This window comes from Antedon mediterranea, chromosome 7 (assembly GCF_964355755.1).
Source record: "Antedon mediterranea chromosome 7, ecAntMedi1.1, whole genome shotgun sequence".
Lineage (NCBI taxonomy): Eukaryota > Metazoa > Echinodermata > Crinoidea > Comatulida > Antedonidae > Antedon > Antedon mediterranea.
The window spans coordinates 9,337,410-9,362,721 of record NC_092676.1 but is presented as its reverse complement, the minus strand read 5'-3'; the positions used below and the strand labels follow the sequence as shown (position 1 = coordinate 9,362,721).

General features: G+C 35.8%; 1 protein-coding gene across 2 annotated transcripts in view; it reads right to left on the bottom strand.

Moving 5' to 3' along the window:
* LOC140055052 (A disintegrin and metalloproteinase with thrombospondin motifs 16-like) overlaps nucleotides 1-25,312 on the bottom strand; it is a 51,938-nt gene that overhangs the window by 14,095 nt on the left and 12,531 nt on the right. For both annotated transcript variants that reach the window (XM_072100224.1, XM_072100226.1), the window contains 9 exons: nucleotides 23,870-24,031; nucleotides 22,619-22,759; nucleotides 20,128-20,275; nucleotides 19,356-19,454; nucleotides 18,725-18,873; nucleotides 18,511-18,574; nucleotides 15,871-15,979; nucleotides 10,803-10,948; nucleotides 9,034-9,157 (listed from right to left, as the gene is read on the bottom strand). In XM_072100224.1, coding sequence (XP_071956325.1) covers nucleotides 9,034-9,157; nucleotides 10,803-10,948; nucleotides 15,871-15,979; nucleotides 18,511-18,574; nucleotides 18,725-18,873; nucleotides 19,356-19,454; nucleotides 20,128-20,275; nucleotides 22,619-22,759; nucleotides 23,870-24,031 — 1,142 coding nt within the window. The remainder of the gene's footprint in view (nucleotides 1-9,033; nucleotides 9,158-10,802; nucleotides 10,949-15,870; nucleotides 15,980-18,510; nucleotides 18,575-18,724; nucleotides 18,874-19,355; nucleotides 19,455-20,127; nucleotides 20,276-22,618; nucleotides 22,760-23,869; nucleotides 24,032-25,312) is intronic.

The following is a 25,312-nucleotide window of genomic DNA, read 5'->3' as shown; positions in this document are numbered from 1 at the left end:
GTGTGTGAGAAACGGCTTGAATCTTGATCCTATTCCACCAGATCTAGAGCTGTCTGAACTTGGTAGAGTACTCGTAGCTAGATCTATTTTATTCCTAAAATTACGTGTTCTACCGTCTAGTGGATGGTCAGCAATGAAAGACCGGGTCATTTATGTACCTATAACTGATGATGATATATTGAATACTATGTCACAATTAACGAGTTTACCACGACTGCCAGATGATGCTGGTTTGATTCCAGTGAAACTCAAGCGACAGATAGAGAAACAGCCTTATGTGTTAAATGCATATATTGATCCGAAGAAGCTAATACAAGCTATAATGACACTTAAAGAGCTGGGACATCCTGGGTACACTGATGTCAAGATCAACGAATTCTATCACGCACAAATCAAACAGGAGGTGGCTAATGATCCAGACGAAGAAGAAGATTCTCCCATAGATGAAATAGTCAACGATGATGATGTAAATATCAAGACTAATGACAATAATGATAGTAATGATAGAAGTGATACTAAAGAAACCAATGAAAATGAAGAAGACGGAAGAACTCGTTATCAAAGCTGTAATAATCTTTCCACGGTGATGTCAGACGATCATGCAGAAATACATCTAGTTTGTCCGGAGAGAGAAAAGAATCGGTCTGATACAGATAGCCTTTCTGTCGCACCTGGACAAGGTAAAACACCTACTAATTTCATGAGAGATGAAAGTTGGGATATAAATTCATTTCCAACATTGTATCCCACTGGTCGGTATGGTTTACACTACTTGCGTGCTATCAAATTGGCTCCTTGGAAGTTTTTCTGTCAAAGACTTTATAATGTAGACAGACGATTCATTTCTAGTGATGCATTCACTTTCGCTTCCTTATATTATCTCGAACGACACTCTATTGAAAGTCAAATCAGTGTCAGTTACTTGAAGGGAAATGTCAATTCATCGCGGGAATTGCAAAATGTGGAGGACGCGTTTTCTGTTCTTGACCAAATTCCAGGTTCACCTCGATATTGGAAAAAACAGCGAAATATAATGTTCGCACGACTAGAGAATCTTGGTCCGTTTCTTTTCTTTTTCACACTGTCCTGTGCTGATACACGATGGCCAGAAAACATCACGTCTATCCTTTCACGGAACCATGACATCAGTTACCAAATGGAAGATGGGATCGAAACTATATATGTTGATGGTGAACCACTAGAGTATACGGAAGAAGGAAGAATAAAAATAGACAATTTGCGCAAGTTACTTCAAGAAAACACGGATATAGTGGCACGTAATTTCAACCAAAGAGTAAAGGCATTTATCAAAAACATAATGATGGGTAAAAACAGTCCTATGCATATTGAATCCTATAACTACAGGGTAGAGTTTCAAAAACGGGGTGCTGGACACATTCATGGAGTCTGTTGGCCAACTTTTGAGAAACTAGAAGAAGATTTTCCAGGAATTACATCATCTATTGATTCTCTGCGGCAGAACAAGCATCTCTCTGATAGTCAAAAAGATGTGACAGTAAAGTTGGTAGATAATTTCATCACCTGTGATACAAAACCGGAAAACGATCTATATTATATTGCCAAACAACTGCAAACTCACAGTCACACTAAATCCTGTCGCAAGTATGGAACAGATTGCAGATTCGGATTCCCACGTTTTCCTAGTGAAAGAACGATCATCGCACAGCCCTTGAACAAATCACAACTGACTGACGATGAATACAAACAGATACTGGGCAATCATCATACTACACTGGAAGCAGTGAGGAAAACCTTGCTAGATCTGCAGAAAAAGAATAAATTAGACGAAACATCAATAGATCAACTACTGCGATTAGCGGATGTTTCACACGAAGACTATTACAGAGCGCTCGAAGTTAGCGAGAAAGGCACAGTAATTGTACTGAAACGAGCGGTGAATGAAATAATGGTCAACAATTACAACAAAGAATGGATACGAGCGTGGGATGGTAATATGGATCTACAGGTCTGTTTGGACTATTATGCAGTGATCACTTATATTACCGACTATTACATGAAGGATGATACCGGAACGATGAAATATCTTATAGATGCTGCCAAAGAAATGCGTGGGAGCGATAAAAGTAACCAAGAGAAAATGAGATACCTAGCAAGAGTATTCTTGACATACAGAGAGAAAGGTAAATTTGAGGCCATTTACCTTATGGATCCTAGCCTTCATCTGACAAATTCCAACATAAAGCCTGTTTGGGTTGACACTAATCTTCCGGAGAAACGGAGGAAATTCCTCATGCAAATAGATGATGGTGATTACAGTGATGATGCAGATCCCGCAAAGTCTGAGCCTGACGATGACGATGACGAGAATAATCGTACAATGAAAAAATCTAACAGAGCAAATAGTAATGTCATTACTATACCTGGCAAAAAAGGTAAATACGTTCAGCGAAACCTCTCGATACATGAGAAATTCGAGAAACGACCTGGTCCCATACGTATTATGACCCTTGCTCAGTTCAGCACCATGTATGATACTTGTCCATTCAGTCAAACGAAAGGAAAAGTCTTTACAGACCAAGTACATGGTGTGAGTGATAAACCTATTGTTATTGGATGTGAGACCCACCGAATTCCTACCAGCATTGATCAAACTCACTGATACATTGTATATGAAACTACGTCAACGACCAGCTATATTACGTCAACATAAGTGCAATCAGATAAAAGAACCACATCAGTTTGCCTACTCGGAGCTCTTACTTTACTGGCCGTGGCTGAAAGAAAGTGATTGCATAAGCGATGATTTCCAAAAGTGCTTAGACTTGTATGAGAGCAAACTAAACGAGATAAACATAGTGAAAAATATGCTATTCCCTCATCGTAACAATGTAGAAGCGGGTCGAAACTTCATCGAATCGCAGGATAATGGTCATCGTGCTAACCATTATATGTGATATGCTGGATCCATCACTGGAACAGGAGAATGATGAACAGCGTGAGATTGGTACAAATGTCAACGTTCAGAACCTAGCAACTGAACCAGAGGGTATCGTCGATACAAAGGACGAAGTAACCAGTGATCTTGGATCGATATTCAGGCGAATTGACATATCTGATAAAGAACAAATGTGTCAGTCAGTGACAAAACTTGATGAGGATCAACGACAAGCTTTCAATTGGGTACTGAAATACTTGAGAGATATACAAAAATCTACTCAACTCGGGACCAGGGTAACAGATCCACCACTTTTGGTAGTTCATGGAGGTGCAGGTTCGGGAAAATCAGAGTTGATACGTGTAATAGCACAGTGGGCAGAAGCCACACTGAGAACAGACGATGACAGAAATCCCGATCAACCACTTGTGATCCTTGCTGCTCCAACAGGAACTGCAGCCAGTAACATCAAAGGTCTGACTATGCATACAGCGTTCAATCTGCCCTTTGGAAACAAATTTATCAGTTTGAGTGATAAAAAGCGAGATGCAATGAGATCGTTGTTACAAGGGTTGAAGTTAGTCGTGATAGATGAAATGTCAATGGTAAAAGCAGACCAGTTGTATCAGTTGAATCTACGACTTCAAGAGATATTGGGAAATCAGCGAGACTTTGCTGGAATTTCTATTGTCCTGTTCGGTGATCTACTTCAGCTCCGACCCGTATCAGCAAGATATATTTTCGATGAGCCATCAAACGAGAATTTCGCTCTTTCTTTCACACTCCGTTCCTTATGGGATCTCTTTACTATGATAGAGTTACGTTATAACCATCGTCAAGGCGATCATCGCGAATACGCAGAAGTTCTAGGACGTATCCGATATGGCCTGAAAGAACAGCCTGATATCGATTTCCTGAAAAAGAGAGTTACTAAAGATATCCCCATAGATGGGATACATTTGTTTGGAACTAACGCAGAAGTGAACCATTTCAATGATGAGAGACTGAGCGATCTAGAAGGTACTGAATATACGATACATGCGGTAAATATACACCCTACACAGAAAACCTACAAGCCTAAGATCAGTAGAGATGGTTGCGTGAATAATACACCATTTCAAAGTACACTCAAACTGAAGGAAGGCGCACGCATAATGCTAACATATAACATCCAAATACAGGATCGTTTAGTGAATGGTGCAATGGGTACAGTCAGTATTGTGAACACTAAACCAGACAGTAATAACCAGGCAGTTGTTACTGAAGTAATGATCAAGTTTGATGATGAGGAAGTTGGTGAGATGTTGAGAAAATCTACTAAAAGAACTGATGGATTGACCGTAATCAAACCAATATCGTATGAGTACTCAATCGGAAGCAAAGAGAAAAAAAACACTACTAGCGTGAAACTCATTCAGATCCCACTACGACTTGCTTGGGGCTGTACCGTGCATAAATTTCAAGGACAGACTATAATAGCGCCAACTAAATTAGTCGGTCACATGGAGAAGATTTTTCACCCATCACAAGCTTATGTGCTCTTCGGTCGTATTCAGACACAAGATCAGTTGTTCCTAACATGTTTTGATGCGGAGAAAATGATAAACGTGAATCCAGGCGCACTGCTAACAGCCCAGTTGATAAAAAATTCAGCTATCAACACTCGATACCGAGAATGGACTGACGTCAAATCAACCAAAACTAAACTAGTGCAGCTGAATATTCGATCATTGCGTAATCATCTAGCTGACATTAGTTCTGATTTCGAACTTATGAATGCAGACTGCATCTGCCTTACAGAAACATGGTTATTGAAGAATGTCCAAATTGACATTATACCGCTACCAAGATACAAATTGTTCACATGTAGTGAAGGTCGTGGTAAAGGAGTAGCAATATACGTGAAGTCAAACTACACTGTATCACCTCTTCATTCAGAGGCTAAGAAGAACTATCAAATACTAAAAATCGGCTTGTCAAATTTTGAACTCATCTGTGTTTATAGGTCTCCAAATAGTCCGATCACAGAATTTACAGAGGCACTTTTACGTTGTATATCAAACAACAAGAAAACCGTGATCTGCGGCGATATAAACACCGATCCTACAGGAAACAAATTATTTGAAAGTTTGACAAATCTTGGCTTCACGCAAATAATCAACGAATCAACGCACATAGAAGGTAGAATACTGGATCACGTGTACCACAACATGGAAAATAACGTTGATCATTTCCTCCATCCAGTATACTATTCTGATCATGATGCAACTTGTTTTAGCTTCCTTGAATGAATATTATTGATTTATGTTTATGAATTGATTAAATGATGTTTTTATGAAATCTTATATTATAGTTTATTTCTGCATTGCTTTCATGAATATAATTTATTACCTATCTATGTCATAATTTATCTAAATCAATGAAAATAAATGTAGGGTAACCCCAGATATATGACTAGGTTTACAAAATAAACATAATGAACCCACCCTACAAAATCCTCATCAAATCCGTGTCGTCTATAAACCCATCCTGATGAAATCCAATTTATGGCATGAACTCACCCTGGCAAAAACGTATCATGAACCCATCCTGACAAAATCCTTATCGTCTAAATCTACCCTAAAAATCCGTAGCATGCAATGAACTCAACCCTGGAAAATAAGCCGTGTTTCGTATCACTGGACACTCATTGATAAAGTACTACTCCTCCCTTATTCGTGGTAGTATTGAGCTCGGATTTAGCATGAATATACTACAGGGACATGTCCTCAAAGCTATAGAGTCGGATTTTTTAATTTCGAACCGGATGCAGCCATATCACGTCTCGAAGACGGTACCGTATAGCCGTATTTGGTAGCGCGGTTATTGATGTGTATGTGACGTTACATCCGGTCTTATGACGTCATTACAGCTTCTTTCGCTGTACCCCGAGTATTGCACATTCGTGCTTGTTATTTGTTAATGCTTGATGTGAGAGAATGTTTTCAATTTCAGTGTTAAATAATGATATGTTACTTTGTGGTGGTCTGTACACGACTCCAACGACAATATTTTTTTGATTAGGACATCTGATTTCTACAAAACTAGATTCCAATATGTCATTCATAAATTGTAATTCAGATAATTCTTGGCAATCGAAGGTAGAAGGCAAGTATATTGCTACACCACCTCCACGTTGATCGCCAGGTCTACTGTTTGTTAACAAATTATAGCCGGGGAGTGAGTAAAGGTTATGTGAAGAATCAGATAGTCAAGTCTCTGTGAGACCAACAATTGTAGGAGCAGAATCAATATGTGATAAAAAAGAATTATAAAGGTGGTCAAAATTTGTATTCCTGGTACGGATATTAAAGTGTAGTAATGAAATTTGGTTTGTATCCGATGCAAAATGTTCATGAAATTTGTGTTCAGTGAGGTATTCACAATTTAAAGGAAAAAACCATTGATCATCAAATGCGTCATAATCAAGATATGAATTAGTAATGTTAAAATCAATCATAATATATATGCATAGTAATATTAATATTTAAGATATTTATAATACTTTGTGTTAGCATTTTTTTGGAGTAAATAATAAATAGATAAAAAAAAAATAAAAATAAAATAAGAAAAGAATTTTCTTTCTGACATGTTTAGGAAAAAAATTAAATAGTAGCATGCTCGGCCAATTAAACAATTTAAGTAATTAAAATAAAGCAGTTACAAAATATGTTCAATTATTGGTTGCCATACAACAAACCATTAACATTCATAGAGGTTACCATTTCTGAAAGTTGGTTGCTTCCCCTTTTCATAGGCCGTGATCATTACTTCTCAGGATAATGTATACAATTAAAGTTAGCCATGCAACGGTATGATACGGCCATAACTAAAACCGGCCAATACGGCCATACTGCGTTGAAACACCGGTTCTCGTCAGATCACCGAAGTTAAGCAACGTTGGGCCCCGTTGCGTTCTGGATGGGAGACCGTCTAGAAATCGTGGCGGGTGCTGTATATACTGGAGAGTGATGGTGTAATGGTAATATCGGACTAGCATGTGATAGGCATGGGTTCGAGGTTATCTGTACCATACTAATTGCATCCTTAGGCAAGATGCTTTACTCTCATTGCCTAATCTGGTAGGCGCTGCACTGCTGGCTGCCGTGGGTCCGTGGAGGGCCTAATCCGAATTTCCTCACTGAGGACAAATATTAATACAAAATACAAATACAAAATACAACTGACCATTGATATAGAGTTTACCATTTCTGAAAGTAGGTCGCTTCCCTTCTTCATAAGCCTTGGTCATTACTTCTCTCAAGCCTCTTTTTAGTCGCGTGGAAGCGACTCTATAGTTCACTATGTCGGTCGGTCGGTCTGTCTGTCTGTCTGTCTGTCTGTCTGTCTGTCTGTCGGTCTGTCTGTCGGTCTGTCTGTCGGTCTGTCTGTCTGTCTGTCGGTCCGGTATCACTATGCGTTTTATCGCTTTATGACCTTATCTTGATATCAGTTTAATCTAGCTAAGTCAATTTTTCACAGAATATTCCTTATGGCCAGGAATCGATGTGGTTATGTTTTCACGGTGCGCGCAATAAAAAATTACGTGATCTACGCACGATTTAACGAAATCACGTTTGTAATCATATCTTAACAACCATGAATCACAATTAAATAAAATTTGGTACTCATAAATTTCAGGGCATAAATCATCTTATGGCAATACAATTACGTGGGTAGCGCATGTAACGCATGCGTACGCGCGCTTAAAATTTTCAAAATTTATTTTCAATGAAATAAGAGTACGTTTCAGGCAATTTTAAGCGTTTACAAAATTGCCATGAGTGCGCAGATTTTTGCGCGCGCACTGCGCGTTAAATGTTATTGCGCACTCTTTTTGCCCGATTTCTGTTTTCTTGACTTACTTTTCAACTCGAAATTACGTTATACGAGCACGTCAAAAGTGACAGGCTACGCACGTGTAAATTAAAAAAATATAAATGTTTTTAAACATTTCAACATTTTTAAACATGTTCAGTAATTTCGGTCAGTATAGTTCACTATGTCGGTCGGTCCGTCTGTCTGTCGGTCTGTTTGTCTGTCGGTCCGGTATCACTATGCATTGTAGCACGCGACTTAATGGCTGTTGGCCTTGTTTTCTTTAAGTCTGATTCACTGAGATCATCAATGACAAATTTACTGGTATTTTTAAATAGTGACCTCGCTTTTGTAAAGACTTGATTACGTTGAGAACGGTATACAACCCGTACGATAATATGCCTTGATGTTTCATTCGGTGTACGGGGCCTTCCTATACGATTAGCGTTTTAAATTTTGATGTCTGGTATATTTAGTTCTTTTTCAATCAAATCTGGAATTTTCACTATAGCATTTTCATGATCATGTTCTGGAAGACCGCCGAATCGCAAGTTGTAAGATCTTGAGTGCCGTTCGAGCTTATTCAGTTGTCTATGCATCGTTGACAACTTCTATTTTTAATTTCCAACATCAGCCGAAACATCTTTAATGTTCGCATCTAAAGTAGCAGTTTTATTTTTTAAATCCGATATTGAAGCACATGCGAATTCAATTGATTTTTCAAACTCAGACTGCTTGGTTTCAAGGGTGTCCATCCTCGTAAGCATGGTTTGTTGGTTACGCAAGACCGAATCCAGCTGGTCACGAATACCGCGCAGATCTGTTAGTCCTACACGTTCACGCCTCAATAGCTCTGTGTCGGTTTTGGGGACAGCGGCTTCCAGTATTGGTGGCTCAGGTGATGTTGGGGCTAGGACTATTTCCTTCTTTTTTTGGCATTCTGACTTAAAATTTCACCGTGTAATTAAGATGTGGTATACTACAAATGAAATACTCACAGTTCAAATATACTTAGACTTGATGATAGTTAAATATTAGTAACATTTTAGAGGATATTTAGCGGAGCTGCTACGACTAACCGTTCATTCACATGCCATGCTGTCTGCATGGCACATATTGATTGGCGTTCGATTATATTTGGTGACGCCGGACCGGAACCGTGCCGCAACAGGTGTGAACGACCCTTAAACATAGTTTTGATTTAATGTGTATAATATGAATGTATTTTTTGTTTAATAATATTTAAAAAATATTCCTACTGTAAGATTCACCACCAACAGTCTCAGATGCTTCCGTAGCTGTGCATTTGCTGCCATCACCGTTGCAATTTCCACATCTATCAAATACTGCTTCAGAGTTTAATTTCCCATCACATCCAACATTCTGTAAAAATGAGTAAGCCTATCTGAACAATTAGAACTAAATCTTTGTCATCATTAACAGTCATACATTATTGTCGAGACGTTTATATCGCTATTCAAACACCTTCACTGAAAGGGAGCTTTCGATTTGGGACAAATGATGACCAACCTATGTCAGGTAAATCGATGTGTCGTCGGTCGTCGCCTGCTGGACCTACATGTTAACGATTTACAGGAATTATGTGTGTTCATCCCACATTTATTTCCATACATATGTTTTCTTTACATATATTTTTCATTTCAATATACTATACATAATTATATTTCATTTGTTTACACATTATCACATTGATTTTTGTTTTTATCTTTTCTCTTCATAGTTTCCTCTTTTTATACATATTATCTATAATACATTTTCATTAACAAAGCTTTCTTACAATTATAATATATGTTATGTTTAATAAATCCATCTAATTTAATATATCCTATGGGTTTGTCCCATTTTATCTTTCTTTGGATGTATCTATGCAAACATATTTTCATTTAACAATACATTTTCTTTCTTATACCTTACTACTGTTTACTGTAAACATAATATTTTTCTCATCCTTTAACATTGATTTTTTTTGTTTAATAATATTAACAACATTTTTTCCACAGATTACCCTTTATAACCCATCAAATTTCCGTCTACCTTTTCTTCTTTTTGTTTTCTTATGTGGGTTCATTCCACTTTTTTAATACTTTTTTTCTTTTAATATATTTCCATATATTCTTTTGTTTATACATAGTTTATACATACATTATCATTTAACAAATTTATTTTTAATAATCTATTTATAAATTTAGAAATATTTTTTTTCTCACAATTTTATCATTTTAAATTTCACATGCAATAATAATGTGCATATTTACATATATACATACTAAAAGCTTTGATCAAAAAAGGTACCTTTTTAACTAACGACGACAATACAAAATGTCGGCTACAGGAAAAGGTGTAATAATCGACGGTAATCGACGCTACATGCCGCGATCGTTAACAATCGCAAGAGTTGAATCCAGTTCAACTCTAGCGATATCGCAACGCTAAAACGCAAGAACTGACCAATCATCATGGCGATACAGCACATGACGTCACATAATTGATGGCAAATTCTGCTGACTACATTTATTTTTGTTGCATCGCGTCGCGGTCAAAGCCTTACCAAAGTGACTATAAAATGAGATTCCGGAAAGTAGGCGTGGGGATATTAGGTAGGTCTAAGTTTTCAGCCTAGTCCAAAATGTTATTTGGACTATAGGATAGGCCTACTGAGAACGAAGAACCATCAGTATAGAGATATTAGTATGACTAGGCCCACGTCTCCTACACTGTCAGCCTACAAGTAGAGGCAGGAGAGTCCTCTATTCATTTTTGCGCGTTACCACAACGTTGAGAAAGAAGACAGGAGTTTCAACTCTCAGGAAAACAGGCTTTAAACGTAACTTAACGTCGACAGGAAAACAGGCTTTAGATCTTTGATCGTCGCAAACCGAAAGGCTCCACCATATTAGCATTCCGATAACAATCTATAGGTTTTTGTTTATTTGTTTTAAAGATTTGTCGTAGTAAAGCATTTAGTTGGTTAGTTCTGTGTTTTAATTCAAAGGATTGTCCTACTTACTTCACAACGACCTGAAAAGCACATCTTATACGCATTGTAAGTGTCGTTAGAATCGCATCGGGAACCATCGATGAACTCTCCAAATTCAAGTAGGTGATGTGTATTTCCTTCTTTTCGAGCACAGTTAAGTTTACAGAAGGTGTTAACTGTATAACAATATAAAATATAGTATTAGCATTACATAATTACAGTGTGTTACTTGTCAAGTATATCACTTGTGTTTGTTTGTACATACCATCAACAACTTCCAAGAAATTTCGTGCTTTATTGTTATTGTTACATTAGAACGACACATTGCTAAACTCCATCGTATATTATATTCGCAGTGAACGACGTTTACAAATCTTATTCGGTTTATGCCCGTTTATGCATTCTATTTACGTATAATTGATTGTAACAGCGCCACGCCAATCAACAGCCACTACAATCTATATATAAATGATGGTTAATTCTGACATAGGCGACCACATGAGTGGAGCTGTGGCTTGGTGGTTATGATGCTTGGCTACCAATCTAAGGGTCCTGGGTTCAAGTTCAAGTCATATGTCAGGGTTTTTTCTCATGACAATTTACAACTCCACTCCCAAAGACTCAATAATAAGTCTTTGTTTATGTAGAGCATCTTGTGTATATGTTTGTCTTGTGAAATTATTAAATAGTTTATCCATCCTGTAATTGGCGGGTTACTCGCTGTTGGATGAGTATGAAATAAAATAAAATAAAATAAAACAATGGAAAAACTTCTGTATAAATTCTCCACATTGAATACCTACCTTATCTATCTTAGATGTACCGCGAAACGTATATTTGATAACATTAGTTTTCAGTACTACGCTATTGTTCCATTTGTGTCTTTTACAACGACAAAATTTAGCGTTACCTATCGAAATTTGTGGATATCACAATATAGGGTTATTTTCATACACTCGCGCTGTTGTTCAACTGGCTTCCGGGTCCGTCACTTCCGGCAAAATAGCCGTTGGTGCGCCATTCAATATTAAATACAAATATTTTAGTGGTTCAACGTATCGTGAACTAGGCCTACTGCAATTAATTTGTTTTAGATATTCAACTTATCAGTTATATTGATTAAAGGCATTTACTTTACGTGAACTACAATTTGTTTTAGTAATTTAACTATTATTGAAAGCCTTTACTTTTACGTGAACTACAATGTGATTTTAGTGATCGTGAACTACAATTTGTTTTAGTAATTTCACTATTATTGAAGGCCTTTATTACTTTTACGTAAACTACAATGTGATTTTAGTGATTCAACTGAATAGTGAACTACAATTTATATGTTTTGGATATTCAACTATAAATTATAAAGCCTTTACTTTACGTGAAATACAATTTGTTTTAGTAGTTTAACTATTATGTATTTATTAATTATTTATGCTATTTGTTAATCATTTTATCAAATTTAGGTGCGATTCAATGTTACTATAGGAGGCTAATTGAACTAATTATTTATGCTATTTATTAATCATTTAATCAAATTTAAGTGCGATTCAATGTTACTATAGGAGGCCTGGTAGGCCTACCAGGGAAACACATTTACTGTTTAAATTTGTATTATTTCTGTTGCTTGCTCTATTTATAATTATAAATGGTGTCTACTACGACCGATATATAAGTCGGCTACGAAAGTTGTTATTTGATCATTTTGTTCCAAAATTTAAAGACCCCTTCCCTGCAATTTTGGACGTTTTTTGGAAAATAATACATATATATCACTTTAAAAACATTAAACCATGTCATTCCTTGTCTTAAATGTACGTTTTATGGTAAATTATGATAAAAAGTGAGAAACAATGCACTACCTAAGTAGCTCGCGGCGATCGACCTCTCGTGGACGGTCTTAGGCCTAGCCTAGCTAGGCTTAGTTTTGTAGGCCTAGCTGGTAAACATCGATAACGTACGAACATCGTACGCTAGCTATATACCTAGCCTGACGTTGTATAGTTGCTGCATTAATTGTCTTTCTATTTTTGCCAGACTCCGTTGATACAAATTGGGGAAAACCCGGTATTTTCGCTGAAAAGTTAGGAGTCTTCCATTTGTTTTGGCTTCACGATCGATCGAAAAGTGGGCGAATTACAGGTGAAAAACAAAAATATCAATCCGCGCGCAATGCATTTTGGGATTTATAGCGGGCCGCTATAATTATTAGAATCGATTTATTTTTCACATTTTTAACAGTTTAAAGACGAAAAAAGTTATCGCAATAGGACCATATAGTATTATTTTTACATTAAATATAGTTTGTGATCTTAAATTAGATCTAAAAAACGTAGGGAATGGGGCTTTAACAAGATGCTGTTGTCATGATATATTGTGATACAAATGTTAAAGCCCCGCTCACTGTCACCCACTTTCATAAACTATGTTTTTGGTCTCTTGGTACGGTCACGTTAGAGACTGTTTCAGTGAGTTATGACTCCTATTAACGGTTTCCTCCTGTGTGTAACGTTCAGATAATATATATAATAATATAATAATTATGTATACTAGATGGTACGCTCGCTTCGCTCGCGTACCATCTAGTTCGTGCCCACAGATGGTTCTCGAATACATAGTAATTTCAGCGTAAAAAAACTGGCGATTTCAAATGTACGTACGGCAGGACTATAAAACATTGTCGTTTACAGAAACAAATAGACACGTCACAATGATTTATGTAGTAAACCACAATTAGCACCTAGAAACTTGTCACAAAATGAGTTCAAATTTGTTATTTGAACTCATTTAAACAAACCCAATTTTGTATCTATTAGAGTTTAGGGTTTTGTATCTAACATTAGAGTTGAGCGGTGGGGATGAGGATAGGTACAAAGAGGAAAATTGTTTTAATATATTCTTTATATTAAATTATTCTTTATATTTCTTTATTATCCACTCAGTAACGAAATATTTTTTTATAGGCCTATAAATAATATACCACTAAATAGAGTAAAACATTTCCGATTTAATACTTTATTAAAACTGTCACTGTCTCATGGTCGATTGAAATAGTAAAGTACATTTAAAGACCACTAATACGTTTATATTTTTGTAATTATTAATTAATAAAAACGTTATGATGCAGTACTCGAGCTGTTCAACCGGTTTTCAGCCATTAAAAACAATTATCGTAGGAGGAGATAGGAAAATGAGAAGCATTCTCGTATTATTGTATGCGGGTATTTTTCACGATGGACATGCATTAGACAGTGTATACCACGATCGGAAAACACCCCTATTTGGGGCAAATCGTTGAACCTAAATTCGTTTTAATTGTCAATAACTAATTATCTGACTCAATTTAATTAGTAAACAGGGTTACATCAGGTGGTTAAAATCAGTACCGAAAGTACGAACCAACTTTATATACCATTGAGTAAACATTCTAGAAGTAACGCGCGATTTACCGAATTTTGCCCTTACGTACATTTATATATAGACTAGATGGTACGCTCGCTTCGCTCGCGTACCATCTAGGTCGTGTCCACAGATGGTTCTCGAATACACATTCATTTCTATATAAAAAATGTACGTACCGCAGGACTATAGTACATTGTCGTTTACAGAAACGAATAATTAGACACGATGATTTATGTTAAATTAGCACCCTAGGAATTAGGCCTTGTCTTAAAAATGAGTCCAATTTTTTTATTTGAACTCATTTAAACAAACCCAATTTGTGTTTTGTATATAGCAGTAGAGTTGAGGGATGGAGAAGAAGATGGGAAGAACAATTTTAAAATATATTCTCTAGCCACTCAGTAACGAAATATTGTTTTAAATGTTTTATAGGCCTATCAATATACCACTAAACACAGTAAAACATTTACGATTCATAATACTCTTTTAAAACTGTTCCTGTTATAGTCGAATGAAATAGTAAAGTACATGTAACGATACACCACTACTACGTTTATATTTTTTATAATTATTAATTAATACAAACGTTGAGAAGCAGCTGTCAGTAATCTACCCACAGTTACAGTAATAAATGTTCTTTGTATATTTTGTTTATATATCTAACAGTAACAATTTCGATTCAAATGGCGACCAAAAATGGTTAATACGTACAGTATTTACAATATTGTCAAAGTATTGCAACACTATATTATAAGTTTATTCTCAAAGGGCCCATAAATTTACCTACTTGTGTTAAACCAAGGGCTCATACATTTACCTACAAACTGGGAGTCTGAGAGATTGGAATGTTCCATTCATCGCAAATCAATACATTTGTATAAACGTATATTAAATCTATCAAAATAGCATTTTTTAAAGAAAATCGACCTGTCTTCAACATTATGATACTGTACTCGAGCTGTTCAACCGGTTCAATCAGCTATTAAAAACAATTATCCTAGGAGGAGATAGGAAAATGCGAAGTATCCTCGTATTATTGTGTGCAGGTATTTTTCATGACGACATCCATTAGACAGTGTATACCACGATCCGAAAACACCCCTATTTGGGGCAAATCGTTGAACCTAAATTCGTTTTAATTGTCAATAAGTAATTATCTAACTAAATTTAATTAGTACACAGGGTTACATCAGGTGGTTAAAATCAGTACCGCGATTCTAACCAACTTTATATACCATCGAGTAAACATTCTAGAAATAACGCGCGATTTACCGAATTTTGCCCTTACGTAAATGTATATATAGATTATACGTATACTGTTCTTTACAATTATATTATTTGCATCTTACGTTATGATTAGTACCAATTACTCATCAGTCATATGCATAGGTGTCAACCGGGTCTCGAATTCCAGAGGCGTTGGTCATGTTTTCGATGACCATTCGGATAAACCCACTAGAGGGTGCGCGAGCGAAACGAGCGAACCCTCTAGTATTATAAAATCTGATTAAGTAGGGAGATTCATGACAAATTCGCAGCATAGCCATATTAAAAAACAATTATTGCATCTGTATACTGACGGCATGATCGAAAACCTTATTTATATCATTTATATTCCGAAAAAATGTAATACAATTCTCAAAATCCTCCTGTTTCATCTGTCCATGATTCAGTAAATAATGATTAATTTTGTTTTACTTACGGTTAAAAAAATAATAATTCGGTTGCCATTCAAAGCCTTCTCCAGAAGGATGATCACTCTGATTGGCGCATTGCTCTTGTACAAATGCAAGTTGTGAGGTTTCACAATTCTAAACATAGAAAATATAAGTTACATTATGAACCCGGCCAGCGATTTTTTTTTGTACATAAGTTGGGGACCCCTCAAGAAACGTCACAAAATAAACATGAATAATTCATCAGTTAAATTTGTTGTTCCGTGGGCACCCAAGCGTATAGCAACAAGAAGTGATTACACTTTCTACAGTAGGCCTAAGTCAATTCACGTGATTGCCTTCGCGCACTCTTCTTCACACAAAATGTGTCGAGTCGAGGCTAATCGACAGCTAGGAAAGACATTAAACTAAGTAGTAATTCATTGGACATTGCCCAAAGAAAGCTTAGACCCACAAGAATAAAGAATGTGTATAATTTGTGTACTGTTTTTTTTTAATTCTGCTATTTTATTATCAAACAATATGCATGTACTCAAAGGAACTTTAAAAATGCGCGTATATGAACATATGAGATGGGAAGATTTGACCCACGAGAATAAAAAATGTATTTTTGTGTCATGTTTATTGTTTAAAGACCCCTTCCCTGCAATTTTGGACGTTTTTTGGAAAATAATACATATATATCACTTTAAAAACATTAAACCATGTCATTCCTTGTCTTAAATGTACGTTTTATGGTAAATTATGATAAAAAGTGAGAAACAATGCACTACCTAAGTAGCTCGCGGCGATCGACCTCTCGTGGACGGTCTCAGGCCTAGACTAGCTAGGCTTAGTTTTGTAGGCCTAGCTGGTAAACATCGGTAACGTACGAACATCGTACGCTAGCTATATACCTAGCCTGACGTTGTATAGTTGCTGCATTAATTGTCTTTCTATTTTTGCCAGACTCCGTTGATACAAATTGGGGAAAACCCGGTATTTTCGCTGAAAAGTTAGAGTCTTCCATTTGTTTTGGCTTCACGATCGATCGAAAAGTGGGCGAATTACAGGTGAAAAACAACAATATCAATCCGCGCGCAATGCATTTTGGGATTTATAGCGGGCCGCTATAATTATTAAAATCGATTTATTTTTCACATTTATAACCGTTTAAAGACGAAAAAAGTTATCGCAATAGGACCATATAGTATTATTTTTACATTAAATATAGTTTGTGATCTTAAATTAGATCTAAAAAACGTAGGGAATGGGGCTTTAATTTTGCTGACTTATTACTCGGATTGTGTCATACCAAAGATAGTGTAACTATCTTTGGTCATACCTAACACACACACGTCACACACACCCACACAGCTACTACTAGAATAGACATGGGTTTAGAGACTAATAATTAGGCCTAATAGTATTAATAGAAACTATAATTTTAACACGTAATTCTTTAGTAATAAATTATATTAAAAACACCATAAACTAAAGGCTAATTATTTCGACAATCCACACAAAACGCCGCTATTCTTCTATGAAATCGCATGCCGCAACAACAGCGGAGATAGGAGGCCTAGAATCGTACCGCACTTGTGTAATCACTTCTTGTTGCTATACGCTTGGGTGCACACGGAACAAGAAAATTTAACTGATGAATTATTCATGTTTATTTTGTGACGTTTCATGAGGGGGTCCCCAACTTATGTACGAAAAAAAAAATCGCACCCGGCCAGGTGGTGGTCTGCGTATTTAGGTACAGGGAAACAACCCGCATTATTTTGTAATATCAACGACTTTATTTTAAAAAAACGCAAGATTTCGGGTTTACAACTTAAGTCTTTACTATTGTATCTGGCTTGCAGAAAAGCGTTTATTTGATATAATAACATCTAAGTAAAATTATTCTTGTTATTGCCATTGTTCTAATCTTTTTGTTGTTTCCGTTCGCAGAACAACAGACGGTGCTGCTATTGGATTTCACACAGATATTTTGTTTTCGTATGGAGAAGATATTTTTTTCGTACACAAAAAAAGTAATATTACAAGATCTTTAAATAGTACGTATTATAACATGGGTTCAAGGATGTAGCCAATCAGACTCGCTGAAATGAGTCACGTGTGCGCTCTTTTGTTTTGCACTATCATGCACTGGAGTTCAAAAAGTGCGCAGCAAAAAAGCATAACAACAGAGCACTACTGCGTGTAATCATGACAGATTACCGATCGCGCTAGGCGCAGCATGATTTACGAGTACTGAGTCGTTTGAACAGCGGCCACATTAAAAAAAACCAAACACACCACTTGTGATCTTGTAATTTCTGGTACACGACTGTTTTTCTAGGCCTAGGCTACACGGTCGCCGAGCAAAGTGTTGCTTAGCTCATAGGCTATGTATATGCATATATTCACTAAAAAAAGTAAGTGAAAATAGTTTATAGACCTATGTTATAAACAAATAACGCACAGGTCTAATTCGTGCGTTAGTGGAGATGCGGCGCACTCTCCACTAACGCACCCTGTGTTCTGTGCTTGCTATTTCACGCCATGTGGTCCACAGTCTTCCAATCAAATGAAATTTATTAGCGTGGTGGTCTGGAGCGTACAATCCCAAAATATTACCCTCTCTACCATTATACAATGTTGAATCAGGTCTAGAATTCATCATACGTGATATTTACCTGAAGATTACAAATGTCTAACATAACTGCATCTCCCTCACAGATCCTACCATTATACGCTGGCCTACAAAACAAGTTCGGTAGTTAGTACCTCAACTAATACACTTACTTTTAAAGACAACATTCAGTCAGTCCTCTTTGTTCTCTCGGTGTCATTTTATAATACGCTTACCAACTATTATTTTGAAATTTGAATTAATTTACAAGTTCTTACGGTGGATTATCGCATCGGCGTCTCCTACTCCGCACACCACCCCCACACGATCGAGAGCATTTAGTCCACTCGTCATAATCGGACCAGCCACCATCCACGGGTGCAGGGCCTTCGGACCCAACGTCTACACAAACCCCTTTTCGACACCACTAGATGGAGTAACAAATGAAGAGAAAGGGATGTGGTCAATAATTACAAGGTACCGCATCAACATAACACATATCACAATCGCGGATAGTAATGGTATTTAGTATGTCACATTTATTTGCTTCCAAACATACAAATGGCAAATTATACAGTATAAGAAGTCTCTTAATAAAGAAAACATGTTGATGTTCATATAATTTGAAAATGAAATAGAGATAAACTCAAGAAGTAAAGGTATTTACGTGGCACTGGCAAACATACCGAAAGAAAACATAAGAGAGTTTCGTATAGTATGACATTCTATATTATAATATAATATTAATGTAATCTTCAGTTATGGCGACTTTTCTAAAGACAAATTGTTTGCATTTCTGATAAAATAAACACATACATATACATAATTTAAGGACATATCATGTATAGCCAATAGGTTTAAATAATAGTAGTACTAATAGTGTGGTGTAAAACAAGTTTTCAAACCTACCTTCCCTGGAAGACACTCTGAGCCTTCAAGTTCCGCGTTTACTTTAGTTTGACACCCGTCATCAGGACTCCGCCGACACCAAAGTGTTTTGCACATTTGCTAGTAATACATATAGAATATAGTTAGTTTTTTCTTAAATTTAGATAGAATTGTACAAGAAAGCTGTCACATTGTATTGATACCGTTTGTTTTAAAGCTTTAGATAATTAGTAAATAGTATAATGTTTTATAGGCCTAGATACTAAGAAAATCATTCACTCCAGCAGCTGTGATACTTTATATCGGTATTGTTTGAAAATTGTGTGTAATTTTTATGCTATTGAGTGATACACAGCCAAAATAATTGTTCAGATTGTGGATAATAAATTTGTGTCAAAAATTTGAGAAATATTTAAATAGAACAAATGTTCAACTTATGAAATATTCTTTCCATTAAACAACCAAAAAAACCATTCATTATTTTTCGAACATCGGTCGACAAACACGTAAAAAAAATAAGGAACTCAGCGTTCAATAGAACTGTTCAATATCACCATTAAATCACTTTTCGTTTCAGTAGAACTAATTAGTAATACTGGACGGCACGTGCTGATACGTAACAATTGAAATGCAAAGGATACACTCAGGTGTGTTATACATTTTGATAGTGGGATTTAAAACCAAGTAACATTTGTAGTTTTTATTGTTAAACATAATCCTAAAATAAATGAATAAAAGCTTTGTTAAAAGACAGAAAGTCTAAAAAGTATATTAATTGCGACATTCATCTGACCTGTTCAAAAATGCATGCTGAACTGTTATCACCATAGGCCATTTTGCATTGCTCATCGAGGCTGACAATTTCACCTGGTAAGCGACCATCCAACGAGATATCAATAAATCCAGGACTCACTTTGTCTAAACAGTTAACACCCCAATATCTGTTGAAATATAATGAAATGTTCACGCACTATCAACGGTTTGGCATCGTAACCTTAGTAGCAGGCAACTTTCGCATTTCATTTATTTAGCATAATTACAATAATATACAGTTGAACCTTCCGGTAGCAACCAACCTCAGGACCGATCAGGTGGTTTAGTATTATTTATGATTTTCAGACACATTTTAAAAGCTTTTATGCATGGACATGGTCGTTAAAAATGTGTGTAGTTTTCAAATCTTCTAATGAATCATCTATATATAAATTATGGTAAATTCTGACATAGGCGAGCACAATGGAAAAACTTCGGGATTGACTGATTTCATCGGTATATTTTCAACTCAATTTCAATTGTACGCGGTCAAAGTCATTTCCGGGTTCACGATGAGTTCACGAGTTCACCTTGCAACTACAGTACCTGTTTTTCAACTATGTTGGCCGTTAGTGGATAGCCATTAGTTTTTTGTTTGTTTTCGGATCGGACCGCGCGTGTGAAGGTACAGTAGTTAATGAATAAAAATTATACTGCAAATTAATAAAGATTAAATCAATATACGCCATAAAGCATCGAAATATATTGTGGGGAATAGTATTATAAAACTACATAGGGAGATCTAATGACATTTTGTTTAAAATCGAGTGAAATCCTTATAGCCGAGTTTTATTGAGTAAGCTGGCAGGAATAATGATAATAATAAGATTTTTATAGCGCACATACCACTCCAGAGTGCTCAAGGCGCATTTAAAAAAAAGAAATAAATCATACAAATTCCTGACAAATAAAATGAAATTTCTTTGGAGGGTCCCCATCCGTTGTCGTTCAGTCGCGGTCCCGGACCCCTACCTAGGTGACCAAACAAAGGAACAGGATACATATTTGCCTTGCCACAGACGACCGGGTGCTCAGAGACAACAACCAAGACAGACGCACCCCAAAGATAATGCTGGCCAAGAAAAGGTATACAAAACAATTCTAAGTCTAAACAACTTTAAGAAACCTCGTGATTTCCATATGCCTTAATGAATAAATGTGTTTTTAATAATTTTTTAAAAGTATCAAAAGTTTTGCAAAATCTTATAGAGCTCGGTAGAGCATTCCACAGACGAGGAGCAGTAACGGAGAATGCTCTGTCTCCCCATGAGTGGTGAGACTTAGGCTGATGTAGAAGCAGCGAGTCACTAGAACGCAGATTACGTCCGGGAACATACAGCCTAAGCATGTCAGAAATATATTCAGGAGCCATGCCATTTATAGACTTAAAAACAAAGAGTATTAGAGTAATATTTTAAAAACAATGCAGTACCTAACAAGGAGCCAATGCAGTATTTCCAAAGTATTTGATATGTGTCCATATCTTGGTAATTTTTTAACAACTCGTGCCGCTGTATTTTGAATCAGTTGGAGCCTGTGGAGTTGTTTTTGTGGTATCCCATGTAGCAAAGAGTTTCCCATATCCAGTCGTAAAGTGACAAAAGCATGAACAAGTTGTTTAGTTGCTGTCTCATTTATAAACTTGCGAATCCTTCGGATGTTTCGCAAGTGAAAAGACGACGCAGAAATAGTTTTTGAGATATGAGAAATCATAGTCATACCCACATCCATTTCAACTCCAAGATTTCTAACCTGCCTAGCCGGGTCAATTTGGGTTTCACCAATGTGAATAAAGCTTGGTGGCAGTTTTTCCAACTGCTGTTTTGATCCAAAGAGAACAAATTCTGTTTTTTCATCATTTAATTTAAGAAAGTTGTTTTTCATCCAGACACGCAATTCTGTGAATATTAATATCTGTGTCCCGTTAGGACCGGGATCTCTGGCCATGTTGCAAGCCGTCTAAAATGTCTTCTTTCTTGGGCCAAAACGGCCCACTCTGTCGCGGAAGTTAGTTTCAAAAGATGTTTAAATTAAATATGTATTATAACAAATTTATTGAAGCACAATTTGGTCTTTTATTACATAGTTATGATTATACTATTCAATCACCTTATGAAAAAAAAATCCTTTGTGATTAAGGGTCAAATGTCAATATTAACCAATCATAGATCGTACCAATTTACCAAATAAAAACTAATATTTAACAAAAATTGGATGTTCTCTCATCCTGTTAATCAATCAGTTGACATAAGGTCAATTTCATCTGTTGACATAAGGTCAAAGGTCAACATTTTAATATCCATATTAGTTAGTTACCAAATAAATGCCAAGTTGTCCAAACTAGGATATCAATGATTTTACAAGTAATCACATTTAAGGACAAAATATTGAGAGTTTATAAAGCATATATTTTCACCACCCAATGCATGTGATACACCACGGTCATTTAAAATAATTCAAATAATACTTACTGTAGATATTCTTTAAGATAGTTGGCACCACATGTCGACCACTGGATTCCTTCAAAGCCCTGCGCTGCAGTACCTGCTGCCATTATGTTTTTATTTGGGAGACAATCGTTGAATCTTCCCCCGTCATGAAACATTCCAAGACTATTACAATACAAGAGTGATTCATTGTAAATTACAATGGTTTTTGATGTGTGTGGAATAGTTTTTTATCTTACATTCTTTTTATGCTCTGATATAATTGATGGATAAAATGTATTATACCCAATATATCTTATGTGTGTATAGTACTGAGAAAATTAATAAACTAATTAATCGTTTTCATTGTCTAGTTGACGGTATACATTGAATGTTTATAGGTTGGATGGTGAGAATATTTCATGAGTTTAAAAATTGAATAGATCAAATAAAACATCTCCGTTCAACGAATACAAAACATTCAATAATTACTTTCTAACACACTTACTTTTATTCAATATATTCATAAATCATTAATGATGAATGCCAGTCTGGGAAGCTAAATTAAAAATTAATTAATTAAAAAATCAGTGATCCAGTCTTAGACGCGGAACAGTTATAGACGGCGAGCCCAACAAGTTAATTTCCGAACGTGATCAGTTACGTCGCGTGGCAAAAATTCTCAAAATGTTTACAAAAAGCTGAACGTGCATTAGAGCGCTTTAACACCATTAGATATCACTTTTTCGTTAGGCCAATTAAAAATTACACGTGATACGTATATAAGAACAGGTGTGATTTTTAACAATAAAAACATAATAAATAATTTCCTGTCATTTTATTGGACGATTGTGGGTCACATGGTGTGCAATAGTACGCACTATTAACGAAGTACGCACTATTAACTATCTTTAAATAATACTTAAATGGGAACAACTCTACGTTAGACGTGATCGTTTGTTGACTTAATCTACAGTAGGTGATTTTATAAAATCTAAATAAATATATTATTTAATATATTATAAACAAGGCTATATAGATGGCTGGAGTCGCGTTCTCAAGTTAGTGTTTACCGACCGACCGACCGACATACCGACCGACATAGTGAGCTGTAGAGTATATTATAGAGTATATATATATAATTGTTTAAAATGTAAATATGTTAAATTTAATGGTAAATTTTACTTTTTAAATGTGAATCAAAGGTAGGCCTGACTTAATATTCAATCTAATTCAATTGAATATATTTAGATGTTATATAAACATTCATTATTTGTATAAGATTACATTTCTTACTTGTGTCCCATCTCGTGCGCTATTGTTATGGCGGTTCTAAACCCGTTATCCTCATTTATAGAACATCGATTCAGAGTGTTGCAGGTGGTCCCAATACCGAAAGAACGTCCAGCCACATTCAATTCGATCGTACCGTCTTGCTTAAATCCATACAAGTCATGCCTAAAATAATAGTTATATAATAATATAAAAATAAGAAAAGATACTCCTAAAGTCAAAGAAATTCAAAAAGAAATAAACAAGTGTATAAAAAATAGCAAACTGAAATACAAAAAAACACTAGAAAATAAATTTAAAGACAAAAATCCTAAAGCAGCATGGAAAGCAATTAAAACACTAACCGGCTACAAAGAAACCATATTGCGTGTACATGGAAGTGAGAACTTCGCTAATGACTTAAACAACTTTTTCTGTCGTTTTGCATCCGAGATATTAGTTACCAAAAATGAAAATGAAGACAAAGTAATCCGCGAAAATGAGACTTCATTAGTAAACAATGCAGTCATAAATGTAGTTGATGTGCGTAATGTATTCGCCAAAGTAAAGCCTGGTAAAAGTACTGGCCCTGATGGAATTGGAAATCGTGTTATTAAATACTGCAACCAAGAGTTGGCACCGATATATACCAAACTTTTTAATGAGAGTTTAGCAAGTGGTACAGTGCCCAATAAATGAAAAACGGCCTGTATCTCACCAATTCCTAAGATAAAAAATCCCAAGGAACTTAATGACTATAGGCCAATAGCTATCACATTCAATGTTGGTAAGTGCCTAGAAAAGATTGTACTCAGGCAGTTGCTTGATCAGACCAAATTTTTTCTCGATCCTCTCCAATTTGCCTATCAGAGTAATAGAAGTGTTGAAGATGCTGTTCTCTTCCACTTACACAATATTTACCAACATTTAGATGTGCCTAAATTATATGTAAGATGTTTGTATATAGATTTTTCTAGTGCTTTTAATACCGTTGAACCTGGTTCATTAGTATGCAAACTTAAAGAAATGAACGTAAACGACACATTGACTTCATGGATATATAATTTCTTAACAAAAAGGTTCCAGTATGTTAAACTAAACGGTATTTTATCTGATAAAAGAACTGTTAGCATTGGCACGCCACAAGGGTCTGTTATCTCCCCAATGTTGTTTTCACTGTTCACCAGCAGTTTCAGAGCCAATTCAAATGAATGTTGTATAGTAAAATATGCAGATGACACAGTAATCACTGGATACATTACTGGCAATGATGAAACAAGCTATAGACAACTAAGATGTGATTTTTATCACTGGTGCTGCAACAACAACCTGAAGCTAAACATAAAGAAAACAAAAGAAATGCAAATTGATTTTAGGAAAATTAAAGAACCCTTAGAACCTCTGATTATAAATGAAAATGAGATTGAAGTAGTAAATGAGTACAAATATCTGGGTTGTATAATTGAC